General features: G+C 44.4%; 1 protein-coding gene and 1 long non-coding RNA gene across 2 annotated transcripts; both read right to left on the bottom strand.

The window, feature by feature from the left end:
- Positions 1 to 1858: 1858 nt before the first annotated feature.
- Positions 1859 to 3464, bottom strand: LOC309716943. Its single transcript, XR_014279591.1, has 2 exons — positions 3238 to 3464; positions 1859 to 2640 (listed from the first exon to the last, which is right to left on the bottom strand). It is a non-coding gene; the product is annotated as an uncharacterized lncRNA (long non-coding RNA).
- A 7203-nt stretch (positions 3465 to 10667) lies between these two features.
- On the bottom strand, positions 10668 to 18262 carry aste1a (asteroid homolog 1a). Its single transcript, XM_082550474.1, has 6 exons — positions 18005 to 18262; positions 14809 to 15620; positions 13112 to 13420; positions 12787 to 12991; positions 12135 to 12270; positions 10668 to 11612 (listed from the first exon to the last, which is right to left on the bottom strand). Exons 1-6 carry the CDS (start codon positions 18129 to 18131, stop codon positions 11213 to 11215), a joined length of 1989 nt encoding a protein of 662 aa, XP_082406600.1. The 5' UTR covers positions 18132 to 18262; the 3' UTR covers positions 10668 to 11212.
- Positions 18263 to 20182: the final 1920 nt, after the last annotated feature.

Here is a 20182-nt window from a genome sequence, read left to right as displayed (position 1 = left end):
GACACGGAGAAGCTGCATTCAGCTTTTATGCTCCTTATATCTGGAACAAACTCCCAGAAAGCCTCAGATCAGCTGAAACACTCAGTTTATTTAAATCCAGGTTGAAGACTCACCTGTTCTCAGCTGCATTTGAATAAAGCACCAAATCCACACTTTAAGCTTAAATTTCAAAACTTACATTTTAACTACTGATTTTATCTACTGTTCTGATTTTATATGTTTTGTTCGGTTTCAGGCTTCAGTGTCTGTGAGAGGAAGAACATGCTCCTCCTCCTGACTGGAGGTCAGCGTGTCTGCTGCATCATCAGCAAAGATGGACGCACTTGGAAATGTTTGCGTCTTCATTTGAATCCAAGGCCGAGGTTTGCTTGCTGTGCATGTGTTTGCATGGATACAGCGCTGATTCTCTGCCCGACCACTTCAGTCTTATTTGAATAATGTTGTCATTATTAGAATTGGGACAAAAGAGCGTTCAAGCTCGACTCCTCCAAACAAATCAGTGATGATGACGACACAACCCGACACATTTCACATGTCAGTTCCAATCATAGAGAACAAACAGTTTTTATTTTGTTCTTTGTTTGTTTGGCTTCAGCGTCTTTTTAATGATGTTACAGTTTTAGTGCATCTCCTCTAAAAGTGCAAAACGTGCTTTGAGAGTCTCACACAGCACCACTCCCAAAGATGGAGGCTCAGTCACAGACAAATAAAATGCACTGATTTTAAAGTCACCACTAAATTTCACTGAAAGTAAATAAAATGTGGTTTGTGTAGCGCCTCACGATGCGAAGATCACGAAGTGCTTCACAAAGAAATACCAAGAAATGCAAAAAATAAACTTGGTTAAATATCATTATTGGATGTGCTGCAGGTGGTCATGTTGATACAAGACATACCTGTTGCAGTGATCACACGGTGAACGGTGTTGCCAGTGAACGGTGTTGCCACGGCAGCCGGATGCCAGCTCGTTGCCCGTGGTGACGGAGAAGTCCACCTTTGCCGGGAGTCAGCGTGGGTCTGTTCTGCTCGACGCCGGCGGTGCCGAGGAAGGAGAGAGCGCTCCTCTATTTATTTTCAGTCTTTAGTTTCATTCGATGGAAACCTTTAGATTTCCTTCGTTAGGACTCAGAAAACTTGACTATCCACATGACAGAGCACTCGGTCTCATATCTGATGATGTGTAAGATCAAGAGAAGATCAGAAATTAGGGTAAACCTGAAGTCTGCTTTGGATTATTCTCTTTAACAACCAGTTGGCAACATTCTAGTTTTGTGTTTTGAAGGTTTGAGTAGTTGCAGCCACCACGAGTACATGAAAAAGGACTCGAGGTCTTTTTAAACCTGTATTTCCATCCTGTGCGAGCGCAGCCGACAAACAGACATCATGAAAACGATTCAACACAAAAGCACCCAGTTCTGAGTTAAACTGTTTTCTATGTGAAAACTGTCGTTTTAGCTGCGTGAGAGAACATTACAGCCATGCGCTGAGTCGCCGTAGACAACAATGATGCTAAGCTTAGTAAAACAGTTTGCTAGTGTAGCTGCTGACACTAGTCTCATTTCAGTTTGATGGTACAAACGTATCAGGAGTGACATCATTGATATTTACTAGATACAGAACACAGTGAGCCTACACTGTTCACTGCATCACTCCATGCTTGCACTGAGCACCACCTGCTATCATGTATATATCTACTGAGCACTTTTCAGTTTTGCTTTCTTTCAGCGTTGTCTGACAGTATGTTTTGCACTAAGCAGCAATTTGCTAATGTTGTAAAGCTGCTCAACATTTGGAAATAAAACCCATTCTGATTCTGCACAAAGAAAGCTCAGTGGTGGAATCAAATATGACATTTCAGTCAAAATTCAAGGTATTTGTTTCTATTTCATATCATTTACGAGCCCTGTGTGAAAGCTTTAGTTACATTTAAGGGCAATATCCCAAAAATAAAGTCAGAGATTTGATCCGTGTGTGTTTCAGATGAAATGAAGACAAACTGATGCAGTAAATCTTCTCTTATTGATGACAAAACTGTGCAGCATAATTTACTTCAGATGTTGCAGATGTGAGAGCATAAGCAGGCTGATGTTTGGAGGCTCTAACAGCAGAGAGATGATACAGAAACATCTTTAGAAAATACTGACACACTTTACAAATTTCCCACGTGTGGGACTAATAAAGGTTATCTTATCTTATCTTATGAAGGGACAACTTTGTGTCTAAATGAGCTGCACACTTTCCCCACTGAAACCAGCACAATCCCACTGATGAAAACAACATTTGAACTACATATATTCTGGATAAATCAAAGCATTATCAAAGTTGTCTGTGGTTCCCTTATTTTTCCTTGGTTCCCTCTCAGATCCTGCAGGACAAACAGCAGTGAGTGGTTCCTGTATGCAGCTGTTACAGGTTGTGTTGGAGATGCTTCTGCAGATACAGGAAGCAAATATAAAAGTGTTTTCAGTGTTTTTAGCAGTCCCTCAACTACAGAGAGCTGTCTGCTCTCCTCTGCATCTCTCAGCTGCTGCTGGCTCCTCTTCCTCCTCCTCACACTGTCCTGGATCTGTCCTGGTGTCTCATCAGGGGTGGAGAGCCTCCGTCTCCTCTCACCTTCTCAGGCTCTTCTGACTCTGGACACTTGCAGAAGGAAATCAACCACAGCAGTCAGCAACAAAAGCAGCAGAAGTTTATCAAATCTGTGTGAACTTGCAGGATGAAAACACCGTTTCCTCTTATCGTCACAAAGACACACTTTATGTGTTTGAATCAGAGAGAAACAGGATCCTGCAGAGTGTTGGTCTTTATAACAAAGGTGACAGACTCGGGTTGTTTGATATAAGCCTGACAACAACAGCAGGAAACAGCAGGAGGACTTCTCCATCTACTGTCTGTCTCATTGTTAGCGCTTTAAACAGGATGAGAGCTCTTTAAGGACAAACTGCAGCACAGCATGCTTGAGTCTGCGTCCTCACCGCAGTTCGCGGGCCACATATTTGCTCAACCGTCTGCTCGGTGTTTCCTGAACCGTTTAAGTACGTTTGGCTTCACGGCGACAAACAGACGGAGCTTCGGCAGAAACCTGAACGAACTAACGGAGAAAGAGCGCGTTAAACGCGACCTCACTAACGTCACGTAACTTAGCCGAAGGGTCGCTAAATGCGACTTTAAGACTTTTCATTATGCTAACATTTGTTCCGCGGTATATTTGCAGTGGGACAAAAGCGCCGCGCTCACTTTGAAGACGGTATTTCTGCGCTTCACTTCGGCCGTCCGCCATTTTTCTTCAACCGCTGACTCGCAGTGAATCCTGGGATATGGTGAGGGCGCGGCTTCTATCCGTGCGCTCGTGCGTTCTGTGTGGCGTCACTGGCAGATCAAAGGAATCAGCTTCTGCTTTGATCGTCACAGCCACGTCACAGGCAGGGAAAGCTTTAAATAGGAGCGCTCACACAGAAACATCACTGCTCACCTGTTTGCAAATGTTCAACAGTCGGCGTTCTCCCAACAAGGAAATTATCCAGCTGTTCTCTCAAACCCAGAAAATCTAATGTGCGATACAACCATGTCAACACGCAGCGAAAACGAAAATACAGTCGTGGTCACACCAGACCAGATTATGCCACCTTTCAACAGGTGCTTCCAAAGGCTCTCTGGAGCTGAGTGGAGCATGATAGAAAGTGGCACATGCGACTCAGGCGTCCGAGCGGTGCTCGCTGATATGATTTGTGAAATCATTCAGACCGCCTCTAGCAGAATCCTCAAAAATGCCCTTCCTGTTATTCAGGATCGCATGATGAAGGAAGATCCGGAGCCTTTAGGTGCGGGGAAAATAAGCCCGTCCCTCGGAGACTCCATCTCAGCTGCCATCGCCGGCGCTCTTAACGTCCTGGAACAGCGACCTGAGAGCACTGACGAGCTGACACGGATGGTTGAGGAAGAGATCTCCGAAAAGGTCAGCTCAACGGTCAAACTCGTTAGAGAAAGCCCCGATCTCCCGCAAGACCCCGCCGTTTATGTCAGCGGCAAATGTAGTGATATTAAAAAGCTGCACCGCATGGTTTGCCACGCTGCCTCGTGCCTTAAAAGGCACGCGCGTGAGCTGTCGAGCGGCTCTGATTCCGGTACAGAAAGTACGGATTCAAAGATGTCCGTGCAATCAGCAATCAAAGAGATTTCTGTGATTCTGTCATCAAGGAGCTCAGATGGAGAGATGACAGATGAAGATGAGGAAGAAACTCTAACAGAAAAGGACGAAACAAAACGAGCCGCAGGAAGCCAAAGTTTCCGGGCTGCAACCCCAGTAGAAGTGGTTGCAGCTGACATCGTAAATGAGATCATTGGCGACATGGATGTAAGCAGCGAAGAGCCCTGTGAGAGGAGTCCTGCCTTTAATGCAGGATTAATTACCAACAAGCTGAGAGACTTCTTCTCCAGATGTTTGCAATCCACCTCTCACTCCCGGCTCAAAGCACGCAAACAGCGCTTTTCCATGTTTGCCAGAAAACAATTTGAAACAACGAAAAAAGACCTGAGAAAAGTAATAAAGGCAAACAGAAAATTTCTTGTTTGTCTGAAAAACATTTGCAAGGACCCCAAAGGTGACACGGTGCCCTCTGATAACAGTACGGTTTCCAGCCGAAACACACTGCTCCGTTACATACGCTCCTCTCCCGTCGACTTCGACGCGATTAGATCAGACGTTAATCAGTTGTATGAGAAATTAACAAAGGAAGAAAAACTCTTCAGCATCCACAAAACAGTGGAAAACTTTAGAACTGGTGGAGCAACCAGAGATTTCACTGTGGAGTTAACGGCAAAAATGTTTGATCTACTTATGACGGATCGACTGTATCAAGTCCCCGAACCTGTAATGGGTAGATCCCTGTCTGACACCGTCATCTGCAGGACTCCACAACCAGCACATGGATCCAAGCCTCCCTTTTCTGCTGAAGTCCTCTATGTGCTCGTAGAAGACGCAGTAGAAAAGTTTGTACAAAAACTTTTACTCTGGGTGGAGAACGAAGACGAAGATCACCTGATTGAGGACAAAATTTCTGTGGCTGTGGAAGAAATCCAGAACATTATTAAAAGAACGAAGATCCCAACAAAGGAAACCAGCACAGATTCAGATGGAAGTGGAAGAGAATCTGTTCCGACACCTGTAACACCAAAGTCTGGGAGCAGTACCCCAGAAAAATGCTCTCTGGTACCTTTTCAGTCACCTGATCAGTCACCTGATCAGTCACCAAAGTCTGGGAGCAGTACCCCAGAAACATGCTCTCGGGTACCTGATCAGACACCTGATCAGTCACCAAAGTCTGGGAGCATTACCCCAGAAAGATGCTCTGTGGTACCTTTTCAGTCACCTGATCAGTCACCTGATCAGACACCTGATCAGACACCAAAGTCTGGGAGCATTTCCCCACAAAAACGCTCTGCCAGTGTTTCAGGCTCACCCAAGGATTCCTCTGACATGTCAGAGATGAGGTCTGTATCAGCGTCATCTTCTGATGCTGAGAAAATTTCCAGTGACCTCGCCGTTCTCCTCATGATGAGAGTCATCAGAAAATCTAACCCTGAAACTCAACACTTTTTTGCCAGTGCAGCATGTACTACAAAAGAACCTGACGCGATCCTCAAGCGTCTGAGAGATCTGATGCAGCCTGAACTCAGCAGCACAGAGTCCGTCACAAGTCTGATGAAGGACAAGAAAAAGTTCATCAAGAAAATGACCAAATGCCTCATCAAGGAGTTTGGCTCCCCAGACACTGTGTTAAAGGCTGCGATGGCAAAGGATGCGTCTTTTGATGAGGTTCTGACAAAGCATCTAAAAATGCGCCTCGGAGTCATCCCCGGTCCTCCCAAAAAGTCCAAAATTTCCAGGTTTTTTTCAGCGTTGGGAAAAACTCTGCGAAAACCCTTCAGGTGGTTCACTGAAGCCAGAGATGATTGAAATGACCATCCTGGCTTTTCCCCGCCGCCCTGCTTCTTTTAACATCTTGAAGCAGAATTTTAGCACCAAATCCAAATTCTAACAACTGTAGTTCACGCCATCTCGTCTCCTTTTTGATTTCCATCCCCCCCAACCGGTCGCAGCGGATGGCCGTCCCTTCTGAGCCCGGTTCCGTTGGAAGTTTCTTCCTGTTAAAAGGGAGTTTTTCTTCCCCACAGTCGCCTCGTGCTTGCTCAGAGGGGGATCGTTTGATTGTTGGGGTTCTCTGTAGTACTGTAGGGTTTTGACCTTACAGTACAAACAGGGAGGAGACTTTGTGATTTGGTGCTTGATTATGCAAAATATCTAATTTGGCATAAAATAAAAATTTAAAATAATTAAAAATACATTCCAACTTTGTTTGTGTTCTTCTTCTGTTGTCAAATATGTAGAAAGTGTTGCACGTGTGATTTTAGTCATTTAGCATCAACATGTAGCCAACATGTGTCTGTTTGTGATCCTGCTGCATCTGTTTTTGTCTGATTTGTATTGATAATAATAATAATGATAATAATAATAATAATAATAAGCGGTGTCGCTTTCTTTCTCCCAGTTTAGGATTTCTGTGGCTGCAGTAAAGTTGCCTCCATGCATCACTGTACTGAGGTACCCACGGATCCCGTAGCAAAGCACATTGATGATGAAGAAGCACGCGTCAGTTCATCTGGATCACAATCGTGAGCGCACACAGCGTTCTGCGTGCAGAGGAAACTCAACAGGAAGTAGTTTTTATTCCAGCAGTGTGATGTTGAACAGCTGCTGTAAACACTTCAGACTGAGAGCACGGAAAAAGCTTCCTTTAACAGAACAAACTGCAGATTATGGCATCCCCACTGCAGGGGGAGGAGGAGGGCTGGGGGCCAAATGAAACTCCATGCATGTGTTTGGACTGTGGGAGGAAGCTGGAGCACCTCGAGGTGATGAACCACCGCCAACAAACAAGCTGCTTGAGTTCTTTGTTTTCTAACGTCTGTCTTGTGCAGAGCGCAGCCAGATTTGCGTGAAACAGTAATCGCAGCCTGGATCATTCACTGTGATGTTACTGTGAAATTCATCTTTAACTTTGGTTATTTTGTGTTTATTCAGACACACTTACACATTGTAATGAAATCATAGCAGCTTCCATGAGCTCATTTCGAACAACACATCTCTGCACACGAGGTTTATGCTGGAAAAGCACGTCTGTTCCTACCACCTCATTTACAAGTCAGTATTCAGAACGACTACTTAAGGAAGGAGAAGCCACTACATGCAGTTACCTTCATGTGTTTTCACTTCTCGGGCTCTATAAAGAAGCTTCTTTAACCCTCATAATGTCCTCCCGATTTCCATACACCTGTGGTCCTCAGGGGTCAAAAATGTCCCCACTTCGAGTGTTTTTTAAAGTATAAAGTATAAATTGTCAATCAATTCAGTGTTACACCTTAGTTTAACTTAAGACCAACACATTAACACAAAATTTACCCTACATTATTTGTTCTATGGCCACCAGACCTTGTTTACATAAAGCATACTTTGATTTTGAGTGAAAACAAAATGACACAATAAAATATTTAATTGTTTAGATAAATTTTACTATTTGTCCAACTACAGAGTGCTGTATGTTGAACTTTAGTGAGAAAGGTTTTTTTGAAGCGTTTATAAATTTTAAATGGCAGCACATAATCACAGCTGTGGTCCTCAGGGGTCAAAAATGTCCCCATCTGGTTTGATTGATACTTGATTAATATGAAGTGGATTTTTCCCCACTTTTAATTAAAACTTAATTCAAACATTTTTGACACAATTTATTTTATTCCATTTCAAATTTAACCTCATAAAAATGATTTTTTTCTTTGTTTTCAGGTAAAAAATAAATTAAATCATCAGTTATTGTGATTATTGTTTCACAACCAGAGTCGGCTGCTTTAAGGACTTGTTTTAGACGACGTGACGGCCGGAGAGAGCAAACGCAGACAAACTCTTTGTCTTCACACTGTTGCTTCTGTTTGCTCTGAATTTCACACTCTTTGCTAAAATCGAATCGATTTTTCTTTAATGGAAACACGAGCAGAGCGTCGTTCACGCACGCAGCTGAGCACGCTCAGATCAACGTGCACAGAGGCGAGGAGTGCTGTACATTTATGCACTGCAGTACAGTTTTTATGTCCTTTCTGCTACTTTCTAGGATTCGTGTGGAAATTTTTGTTCTTTGTTCTGCAAACCGCTGATTTGAAAATGTTCATTTCTTTATATTTTATTAGATATAAAACTATCCAGCTGTTTCCAGCTGTGACACTAAAGGGATGATTCATGAATCAGGTAATGTCTGTTTAGGATTCTGCAGAATCAGTGCGTCTGCTTTATGGACTTTAAGTGTTTTTGAATACTAAATCTTTCCCTAAGGTTATGGCTGTTATTACAGTTTTTTCTGAATGCTTAAACCCTAACTGTGATTCCTGTAGCACAATCTCTAAAACTATTCAGACTTATAGCAAAACCACTCACTGAGTTTGCAAAACTAAAAGCACAAAAACTGCTTTGCACTCAGTTTGCAATTTTGTAACACACACTTTGCAAAACTGTAGGCACAATTCACTGCACAACACTCAATTACCAAATTTCCAACACACTCCTAGCAAAAGTATACACATGTATGGCTATCATTAACACTAATTTGCCAACTGTCTGGCACACTTTCACATGTCAAAACTTTCTTAGATAATTAGTTCACTTTGCAATCAGCCTAAGCACTATAATACAGGTAAGCTGTGTGTGCGGAGTACAATGGAGGGAGCAGAAAGAGTGAGAAGTAGAGGAAGCCGAGGAAGAGGACGTGGAGGTGAAGAAGTAGGATGAAGAGGACGACAAGGACAAGGAGGAGCAAGAGGAAGACGAGGGGGGAGGAGAGGAAGATGAGGAGGGGGGAGAGGAAGGGTAGGAAGAGTAAGAAATAGAATTGCTGATGACATCAGAGCTACAATAGTGGACCATGTCATCAACCGTGGAATGACCCTGAGGGTAGCTGGCCAACGGGTCCAGCCTAACTCGAGCCGCTACACTGTAGCAAGCACCATAAGGACATCTTGAAATGAGAATCGGTGAGTACAGTCACTTCGCACAAAGATTTGTAGCACTGCCATATGCCAATGAGAAACACACCAATACCATTGATGTAAAAATACTGAAATTGTTACTTTACAGAGTTGCTAGATGACCAGATGCTGGGGCAGAGGAAGCATGTTCACTGCAGACCAAGTAACCCATATAGTCATTATGGCGATTGCAAATAATCCTATACTTGGAAATAAACACTTGTGTTTGTTTTGATGTGTGTGAATAAACAGCAGTACTTGAAGTTTGGATCCCTCTATGCTTATGGATCTATGACAGAAGTATGAGCTCAAACTGACATAGCCTACCTTGTGCACAGAGAAAGCAAAAGCCAGATGTGTTTTTATTCATACCATCAGTGTGCAGTTGGCGCATTGTGTGCTTAGTAGATGATGGCTTGTGTGTACTGTTTGATACGGAAACACCATTTTTACGAAGGTGTGAGGAGTTAATCTAGCTGTGTTTGCTTTTGCAAGAGAACTACAATGTTTTGATTATTGGGTGACAGGTTTTCTTATTTGTGTGAAGAGTTTTGCAAAATTAGCCAATAGTTACAAAAAATGTGCTTAAGCAATCAGAAGAAACTGTAAAGGATTACAAGTACTTGACAGTACGAGAGCACCGAGCCAAACACGAACCTGAGAATCAACCCACCGGACAGATCTTCTGATGTCCTGTGGGCGCCGCGTGCGTTTCATAAAATGCCTGAAACCTTCGTCATATTACGTCAGTCTGCAACCAAAATACTGCAAAATGCCCGACGCACTTCCAACAAGCTGAAACACCCAGATGTGTTTTTCAGAAGCTGATTTATGATCTGCAGCTGCACGGGTCCAAACAAACACTTACGATGCTGTGATCACCGCAGAGCGCCATCTGGTGTCCACATGTTTAGTAACTTGTCACAAATGTGATGTTCTAACAAACTGAAATGAAGAGCGCGGTGAGACGTTCTGAAAAAGCAAGAATTGATCCAAGTGTGACGCAAATTTGTCCTTAAAATGAGAAGTCCCCGAAAATAGCAGCAGAGACAGCAGCTGCGCAGAAGAGCCACAGACGACGGCCCTGGATGGGAGTCGGTCCTCCTCGGGCTCTGGGGGGATCTCCTCCATGCCTGCCTAAGGACCTGTGGGGGCGGGGCCATGGCTCCCCACTCCCACTATCAGACACTTACATGGAGAAACCTGATGAACACAAGCGCTCACACACACAGGTGTAAACAGACACACACTGTCTGGGTTGGCTGCTGTCTCCAAACATCTCGTGCGTTATCAGTCCTGTGTGCTGCTCAGTAACATTCATGTTTAGTATTGACTGTTGCTGATGCTGAGGTTGGCTGTTGCCATGGTTTCCCTGCTGTCTTCTCTCTCTCTCTTGCCCTCTTTCTTTCTGTTTCCCATCGCCCGGTCCTGTAATAACTCCAAATAAAATCAAAATTAATAATACTAATAATACTAATAATAATAATAATAATAAAGACTGGATAAATATGACAATCAAGTGGACCAGTATAGCAGGAGCAGTAAAAGAAATCTGTTGGGCATTTTTCTTATCCTTCAGACAGGACAGGAAAAAAAGATTGGGGGTCAGAAACATTTAAATCTTTATTGATGAGGTTCCTTTTATTAAACTTACATTCATGCTTCCTGTAAAATCACAAATAAAAGGCTGTAAAATCCTCTGAAATGACCCAGATTGTGGAAAAACTAGCAGATATTTGTCCCATAAAGAGTCTGGAGCACAGGAGCCAACAGAGGGAGGAGAAAGTGGGCTGAAGCCGTAGGTGGCTAAAGGCAGACCCTCCAACTCCGGCCCAATGGCGTGGGATAGTGGAAGAAATTTTTGGAATGGAAAGGCTTACCTTTGTCCTTAGACTCGAGCTCGAGAAATTTAAGAAGCTCTGGGAAAAATGGGTTGTGTACTCCCCTTTGCACTGAATAAATGAATATTACCATGATGTAAGTAGATGCTATTACTGGAACTGTGAATGTCTCCCATGCTGACCTTAAGTTTTGTATTCCCATACTGTAAAATGATAAATAAAAAGTTATAAAAAAAAAATTAAAAAAAAGTGGGCTGAAGCCAGACAGAGTGGATGCTGACGGCGGTTCCAGCGACGGTCCGTCAGAGGAGGTCCATGCCTCGGCCCTCCTCCTTCCGGCTCAGTTCCACTTTGTTGCAGCGATTCCTTCTCTCCTTGGTTTTGTACCGAGTTCTCAGCAGCAGCCGATCATCCAGCCGCAGGTCTTCCTGTGCCCGGGCCAAGCTGCGAGCCTCTGTCTCCTCGTCGTAGTCCAGCTGGAACAGCCTGAGGTTGGTGTGGTCGTTCAGAGCCCGCCTCTCTGCCTGCTCGCTCTCTGAGAACTCGGAGCCCTGGCGGGGCCGGGGCCGGAGCCGGTGGATGGCTGACAGCATGTCACGGTACTGCTGCACACTGGCCTGATCTGGCTTCAGGACACGCTTCAGTCTGCTCCCTGTCCTCCTCATGTGGACCAGCTGGTGGACCAGCGTCCCCTGATAGAACCTGGAGATCATAAAGAGAAGATGGAGAATGTTCGCTCTGCTGGATCATTTGTCCAAACCAGCCTTTAACTAAGCTCTGCTCTCTTTCTCCTTCCAGACAAACATGTTGGTTTAAGCAGGCGAGTCCAGAGCGCTCTGAGCTCATGTGAGAACCTCCTGAAACTCTACAACACAGTCCCCGCTCTTTGCTGCCACTTTTTCATCAAACTGTGAGGGAGGGGCTCCATCCATCCATGGATCAGGAGCCAATTGAGGCTTTTCCATGCAAACACACAGCTGTGTGAGTCTGCCTGCATATGCACATTTATACTGTGAAACAGCTGCGAGTCACTGATCTTGTAGAGCGATTGTACAGAACTGTACTGATTAAAGCCTCCGCAAACACAAACGTCACATAGAAGAAGTCATGTAACGGTTTCTACAGCACGCCATAATAAAAACACGCCTATGCACGTTTGGCACACTGATCTGCCCCATGCCTACAAACGACCTCGTGAACAAGCGCTTTGAGAGAACGCCTCACCGTGCGACGTCTGGTTCAGGCAGAGGGAGGCCCAGCAGCTGGTTCAGGTGCATGCTGTCCTTCATGCACACCTGCCACTGGCTGAAGGAGTGAGCCACGCCCACATCAGGCTTCTGATGACAGCAAGCCTGGACAACTGCAAAGCACACACACACACACACACACACACACAGAGGGACTTATTTAGAAACATTTTTAAACCAACAAGATTTCTGCAGCACCGAAAGAAGAAAAACCTTCAACTAAACATAATAATAAAAACTAAGATCAGAAGAATCAAAGTTTTAAAAGCTGATTTTATCTTCAGAATCGTAGATTTGAACCTTTCTTTGTCGTGTAATGTAAAACAGACTAACACGGTTGTTATTTCTGGACTGAACTGAGCCTGGAGATTATTTCACAGGTAATAATATCCATGATACAGTCCACACACACGTCTCTGCTGCTAATAAACCTTTAGCCTTAATCCAGTTTAAACAGGTGAGCACTGTCCAGAGAATGTCCGAGAACAGAACAGTATCAGGCTGTAAACATGTTTATTTCTGCTGTAGTTTTAACATGGGACTCTATGGGGACTGACTCACTGCTGCCTCTGCTGGACACCAGAGGAACTGCAGGCTTTGGTAACGTCTCCTCTGGTTGTGTTTCCTACCTGCGCTGAGTCGCGATGTGTCTTTGAGGTTCATTCCCAGCAGCAACGACTTCAGCAGCTTCAGGTCCGGACGAGGCCGAGCTCTGTTCCACCAGTAACAGGTCACAGCCACTAGGAGGCGCAGCTGAGGCGGCAGCTCGTTCAGAAGTTCCTCTTTCACCCCGAGAGCCTCGAGTAAGACCTCCAGACGTTCAGAGAGCTGCGCCTGGGGCCACGAGACAGCCGGACGAAGAGTCGAAACGACATTGTGACAGACATTAAAGTTAGCTTGCTGCACTGAGGATTAAAAACACAAACCGCAGTTCATTTCCACTAAAACTGTCACCTCATGCAGTGAGTTCAGCTGGAGCCGCTGAGCCACTCGACTGAAGGTTGGTTTGATTCGGATGAATTTCAGCTGGAGGTCCTCCCTGTCTCTCTCCTCCACCTTATATGACGTCTCTTTGCCCAGCAGCAGCCCATACATCACCTGGCGGAGAGGTCTGGAGGTCAAGTTAGCACTGGGCAGGTCTTTGTGGTCCACGGGGGTGCCGAGGCTCAGCCTGTGCAGCAGCAGTACGTCCAGGGTGTCCCCGGGTAGCCGGGCCTGCATCACACACAGCTGCATCCAATCTGGGATGCGACCAATGAGCTCCTGGAGACCAGGACACGAAGGTTTTACCAGACATTTACCTCAAGTAACATTTACATTTACAAACCCTCTGAGGTGTAAATGTCCCAACTCCCTAACCCTTTGTTCAGGAGAGTAAAACTGTCATTTTGGTGGGAAAAAAGACATTTTGATGTTTTTTAAGTGTTTTTTTTTCTAGTGTAATTGCCAGTAGCTAGGAGAATCCTCCAGTCCACCCATGTTCTGCAGCACATCCACATCCAGCTCACAGGCACAGCAGGCAGGACACATCCTAACCAGACGTCCTTTAGATGTAAAGGACCAGCAGCTCTATTTTCCTCCTGAGTGCCTGAACTGCTCATCCTGTCTCTGAGCCTGGACACCCTTCAGAGGAACATCCTTTCTGCTGCTCGTATCTGAAATCTTCGTAGCAATTGGTGAAAGTAGCTGTCTGTAAATTTACAGCTCTGGTTATAAAGCATCAAGATCAGAGCAGATGCTGGTAGAACAAAAACCATTCTGATATTTATGGCGTTTGAGTTTAGGATATGTCAGAAAACATATGTACTGATCGTCACGAACTAATCTGAAGGCTCGTTTGCCCGATCCCTACAGAAGCTTGCCTTAGTTCCATCAGTAACACTAACTTCTTGGACCTGACGATGGTCAGATGGACATTTAGACTGTTTCCAGTCTTGAACTTGTAGCCATGGTCCTGAGTTCTGCTCCCATTTCCAGACTCTTCCACCTGCATCTGCAGCACTGAACCCTTCCAGCACGTTATACTTAAAGACCGTCTGAGGACCTCTGTCTCTGAGAAGAAGAAATCACCCAAAGTCCTTTTTTCTAGACTTTGGGTCCGGGGAGAAAAGCCGTCCACAACTTGAACCATCCCTGAGTTCACATGTGATCTAGGTCCTCAACATATAAACCTAAAAACTTCTTAAAACAGTGTTTGACTTCAAAGGGTCAAAGACTCAGATGGTACAGAGTCTTGTTCTTCATCAGGGAACAGCCACAGACATCAGGAAAGATGGACACAGTTTCCAGGTCTGAAAAGTGAGGCCAGTGAGGAGCTCCGTCATGTCTGCATTCTTGTCAGTAGCCAGCAGGTGGCGATAGCTGTAGGGGGAAGCGGCTTCCTGTCTTTACCTCTGTAAACACTTTCTAGATGAGTTTATGTGATCAGTAACTCGTTTTAGGTTTTTACTAAATTAAACATTATTGCACTGTGTAAATGCATTCTTGAGGCTTCAAAGCAAGACTTCAAAAACCAATGACTGCTGTCACAGCTTTGCCTCTATGAGAAAACAGAACTGACCTTCTGCACTCCAGGTTGGAAGACATTTGGTCTCCACAGTGGAACGACAGACCTCAATAAAGGACATTTTTCCTTGAATGAGAATCATTACCTCATCTAGGAACGGAGGAACAACCCCACGGACGAAGAACTCCACCAGCGAGCTGCGAGGTAGTTTGTATTCCTCCATCCCCACAGACAAACTCTGCAGCATCTTCTCCTTGTTCTGGCTCTTTCCTCCCATCAGCTCCACTGCTGCCTTCAAGGTGTCCTCTGGCTGCTCAAAGTCCTTCATCCAGCACAGCAGGCCCTCCAGGCGGCTCTGAGGCCTACTGGCGTCTGGGGCAAACCGACTCCAGATAAACTTCGGCAGCTTCACGTAGTCGTTCCCAGCCAGGGCAGCGAAGGTGGGCAGGAGCTGGGGCTGGATTTCGAAGTAGATGCAGAAGCTGGAGGTATAGTACCTCTTACAAGGGATGTAGCTCTTTGAGCCATTCCCCTTTACATCCTGCCACTGGAAGTAAGAGATGGGCAACAATCCTGCTGAGAGGTTGAAGATGTAGAAGTCGCTGTCGTTGGAAAGCACTGGGCACTGCCACTTATCAGCTAGGGCGGCTATCTCCCGGTCGGCCTCGCCAAAGCACTGGGCGACCGAGACCTTCAGCCGGGTCAGCGTCTGTCTGAACACCCACTTGGTCATAATTGGCCGGATGTCTTCCTTACCCCCGTCCTTTGCTGCTCGATGGGCTCTTTCGATCCGCTGCTCTGCCCTTTTTGTCACAGTTTCGAGCTTCTTGTTGGTGTGGTCCGAGCCTCCGTCCAGCACCATGTAAGGATCGACCTCGCAGGTTCTGAGGGCTGTGATGAACCTCTCAATCAGGCTTTCATAGGCAGCATACTCCCCGCCGTGATTCTGGTCCAGACCTGAAGAATCAGCCAAAACAAACACAACAAAGAGACTCCAAGAGTCAGTTTTGCACGTGGCGACAAACCATGCTGAACTGACATCAAGCAGAAACTGTCTGAAACAAATGCTGTCACCATGCTGTGACATCAGGAAGCTCGAGAAGATGTCAGGAAGGTCAAAGAATACTGAGGCGAGTAGTTTTACATATCCAGGACATGCGTAATGTTCAGCACGTCTGAGTGATGAAAGTGTGCATGAACTCAAACCAGTACTTCAGATACTGATCCTGTGATGTTCCCTCAGCACCTTAAAGGCTTCCATACTACACATATTTAAATGTAATGTGGTTTTTATAGATTCTGGTTCTGAACAGTGAAGCTGTAGGGACTTAGGCCTCCAGCAGGGGGCGACTCCTCAGGTTGGGAAAATGATCTCTGAGCTTAGTAATCTCCCCTGATGAGCTCAGTCTGTGGGTTCAGATCTGACTGAATCAAACGTGACTGTCTACAGTCTGAAGGTTTTTGAGTTTAGTGCACCATCAGCTGATTCTGGGTCAGTAACTCACTAAACTCTGAACTCTGTGACTTTGTGGTTGGTTAGGAGCAGTGTTGGTCAAGTTACTTGAAAAAAGTAATCAGTAACTAATTACTGATTACTTCCCCAAAAACGTAGTCAGTAAAGTAATCCTGTTACTTTACTGATTACTTATTTTCAAAAGTAATTAATTACTTAGTTACTTAGTTACTTTTTAAAAACACGATTTACAACCTGAATAGGTAATAAAGCGATAGATCTTTCAGCCCAATTCTACTTTCTACATAATCCATCATACAAAATGTAATCAAATGGAAAAGTCTCTTTTTAAAACTTGTTTTGTTAGTTTTAATCTTTTAACTTTATGCATCAAGCAAACATTTAATTATCTGCAACATTCTCTGACTGGAAGAAATTAGTTTAACATTTAAACCTATTTTCTGCACATTCCAGCTCATAAAATAAAATATTTTTGTGTTTACACTCAGTCTTTCAAATAGATGCAAGTAAAACACAGCAGAAAATAAATAAAGTCAAAGACTCAGCGGTCCTGTTGCTCTATTTTCACCTGTAAAGCAGGAGTGGGGCAGGCGGAGGTTTACCCTGGTGCAGGTGTGCCGCGGTCAGTGGAAGAATCCGTGAGTTTCTCTGTGAGTTTCCCATTACATCGTAGCTACTCGGTGCTTGTTGGAAGTTTAGGGGTTTTTCGCTGTAAAAAGAAGTTTTCTTCCCACGCACAGCGGACACTAATGTTTTTGTCACTTTTTATGGAATCAAACTCAAAGTAAGGTCAGTACTTCCACGCTTTAAACGCTGCACGCTCATACTCTCTCTGCACTCGATATATGATCCATTGTTGATCTGCACACAGCTGTTGTCACGAACGTTGCACTCGCTTACGTCACTGTCGTGAGACATTCTCGCAAAAAACTCACGGTTTTAGTAACGCAGTAACGCAGCGTTCCTACGGGAAAGTAACGGTAATCTAATTACCGTTTTTGCAATAGTAATCCCTTACTTTATTACAGCAACGCATTAGTGTAAAACAGCTGAAAGCCAAACATCCAGATCACACACCAGAGCAACATCTGCAGAGCTCAACAGCAGCGGTCAGGTTTCATAATTCTGCGGTTTAATGACTCGGACACGTTTAAAATCTTATCTGTTTTAACATTCATCACACGTGCGCGCATGGGAAGACGTGCGCGCGTGCACTATGTAAGTAAAGTTTATTAAGCGCTTTTCACAGACAGGCAGTCACAAAGTGCTGTACACAAAGATTATAATAAACAGTACACTCAACAGACATTATACACAAGGTAAAAGGTTTAAATGCAAATTAAAAATGTGAAGAATATAAAACACGTAGATCAACAAAAGGCTTGTTTGAACAGAAAAGTTTTTAACTGCTTTTAAAAAGAATCCACAGAATCAACTGGTCCACAGCCGTGGTGCCACAGACTTGGAGGCTCCGCCCCCTGTTGTCTTCAGACGGGTTCGAGGAACAACCGACAGAGTCTGTGCGCGGAGACACGAGCCGCAGAGTGTTTTAGAAGAAGCTTGGATAAATAATCTGCGGCCGTTTAATGCTCTGTATGTTAGAACAAGAATTTTAAAACGAATTCTTGCTTCTATAACACAAACACACGCGCACGCACCATAATACACACACGCGCACATTTTTTGCCGGTCACACCTCCGTTTGTCCGGTGGTCGTCCGTTTGTATTAACAGCAGTATTAAGTAATAGTACTAATACTTCTTATCAGCAGAATCAGTGACCTTAATGACGTCAGTAAAGAGGGTGCGCATAAACCTGCAGCTCACAAACTGAACAGACTCCTGGAGTTCAGACCGGAGCTGCTCACCTGACTCAAAGTACAGCCAGTGGTACAGGTTGGATCCATCGATCACCAGCCGGCTCCTGCCGAACTGGACGTCCCGGTAAATCTTCTGGTGGTTGTCTAAGAAGGTGGTCAGACCCTGAACCCCCATCCTGGGTGTGAGTGCGCCGCGGATCTCTAACTGCGCCTCCTCCGCTCTGTGTTTTCTTAAGTTTCATTTCTTCACATCAGCTGATTATAGCTGATAGCAGCGTGCACGCGCTGAGAGGGGCTGGGTGATATTTGGGTGATCCACCAAAGTCAGCCTGCAACAGCGGAAATATCATATGCAGAGATGGGCAGTAACGCGTCAGTGATTAGTTACTGATTACTTTTTTCGTGATTACTCTTTTTGGCCAGAGGGGCCGATGGCGCGATATGGCAGCCTGGCCTCTGTCAGTCTGCCCCAGGGCAGCTGTGGCTGCAGCTGTAGCTGCCTCCACCAGTGTGTGAATGTGAGAGTGAATGAATAGTGGCATTATAAAGCGCTCTATAAATGCAATCCATTATTATTATTATCATTATTATTATTTTTCAAGTAACTTGACCAACACTGATCATATGTGTTCACGTGCCTGTGTCCCCCCAAATGTGTGGCCATGGAAACAACGTCCTCCTGCCCTTCGACAGAAATATAGAAAAACATTCATTACAGAGATGTACAGTAATGTCAGTGATTACATGAAATAAAGTTACACGGGACCTCGTGTTTATCAGGGCAGGCACGTGCAGAGAGGGGGGGGGGGGGGGGGGGGCTGGAGGGGCTTGAGCACCCGCCCCTTTCCTGATGGGTGCCCAAGGTGCCCTTTTGTTGAGGCAACTTTTTAAAAAAAAAAATTTTTATTTATTTTTTTATGTGTGTGTGTGCGCGTGCGGAGTCCTGTCTGTGCCCCTCAACAATAATATTTAACTATTAATCACAGTTTTGCTAAATAAAAGGATCTGGCTTGCATCAGTCACATGACCACATTTAACCAATGATCGCCCTTGACGGCAGAACGCGCTGGTTACGAGACGGGAACGAGCTCACAAAGAGCACGCGCATTTTTAGCGGTCCGGAGCTGTAGGAGAAACTGAAACTGAAACAAACGAGCGTGCTGTGTGTGCAACAGCGCGACAAACATTACCTGTCCTTTTATTAACTGCACAGGTAGTGCTGGTCACAGCTGCTGGCTACCTGTGTAAGGCTGTCATGGGTCTGTAGCTCTGTCACCGTTTTAGGGAACATATTTCGTTTTAAAGTAAGTTTCCGGGCATTTCCTGCCTTTCTGGAGGGATTATATTTCACTAAAAAACGATCTAATATGCATGTCCACATAATTATGCATTATTATAATATATTAAAAACACACTGTATTTTAAAGAACATACATTAAGAAGCAGATTATATCAGATTTATATTTTAAATAAGACAAAATGTGGATTTTACAGCAGTAAAATTATTGTATCTCTACAGTTTAAACATGTAATAAGCTTTGCCCTGCACAGAGTGGATAGTGAAACAAATGGAATCATCATAATGACATTATTTCATATTTATTACTTCCCCCTCCTCATTGCTTTATTATTGTAGCTCTAGTAATAAATAATAATGTAAGGATGCCCATAGTATATACAGTATTCTGAAGAAGGTCTAAAATGTCACTGTGTGTGCATGTGTGTGTTTTATGTATATGGATTTTTTTAAATTATTACTCATGATATAACATTGTCCAGACATGGCTGGTAAGGACATGAGGAGGAAACAGCAGGAGCTGTGTGAGGCTACTAAAGGCAGGGCTATAACATTTTTCTGTCATCATTTTATTATAGATTAAGTGCTGGAGTTGTTAGGTGTGGATAATTAGATTATAGTTTACTGCAATAACAAGTTGTGCCTTGTTCTCAGATGGACAGCAAGTGGAGAGTGATATATGAGATGATGGGATGGAAGGAAGAAGAGAAGCAAAGAGTGATTCACAGGCAGAGCCTAAATTATTTCTCACAGTTTGTTGTTGCCTTATGGTTCCAAGCGCTGTCACCAATCTTTGCATTTTGTTATTATCTCATGACACTTGTTTAATCAGCTACCATCTCTCCTGTGGACTTTTTAATGTCTACAGTCTCAGTTCAACACAGCCCTGCCCTTCCCATATTAGATTTTTGATGAATGTGTGTTGTTGT

Source organism: Aulonocara stuartgranti, assembly GCF_965226115.1.
Source record: "Aulonocara stuartgranti genome assembly, chromosome: 11".
Lineage (NCBI taxonomy): Eukaryota > Metazoa > Chordata > Actinopteri > Cichliformes > Cichlidae > Aulonocara > Aulonocara stuartgranti.
The sequence above is the reverse complement of the archived record's forward strand: the minus strand, read 5'-3'. Positions and strand labels throughout refer to the sequence as shown.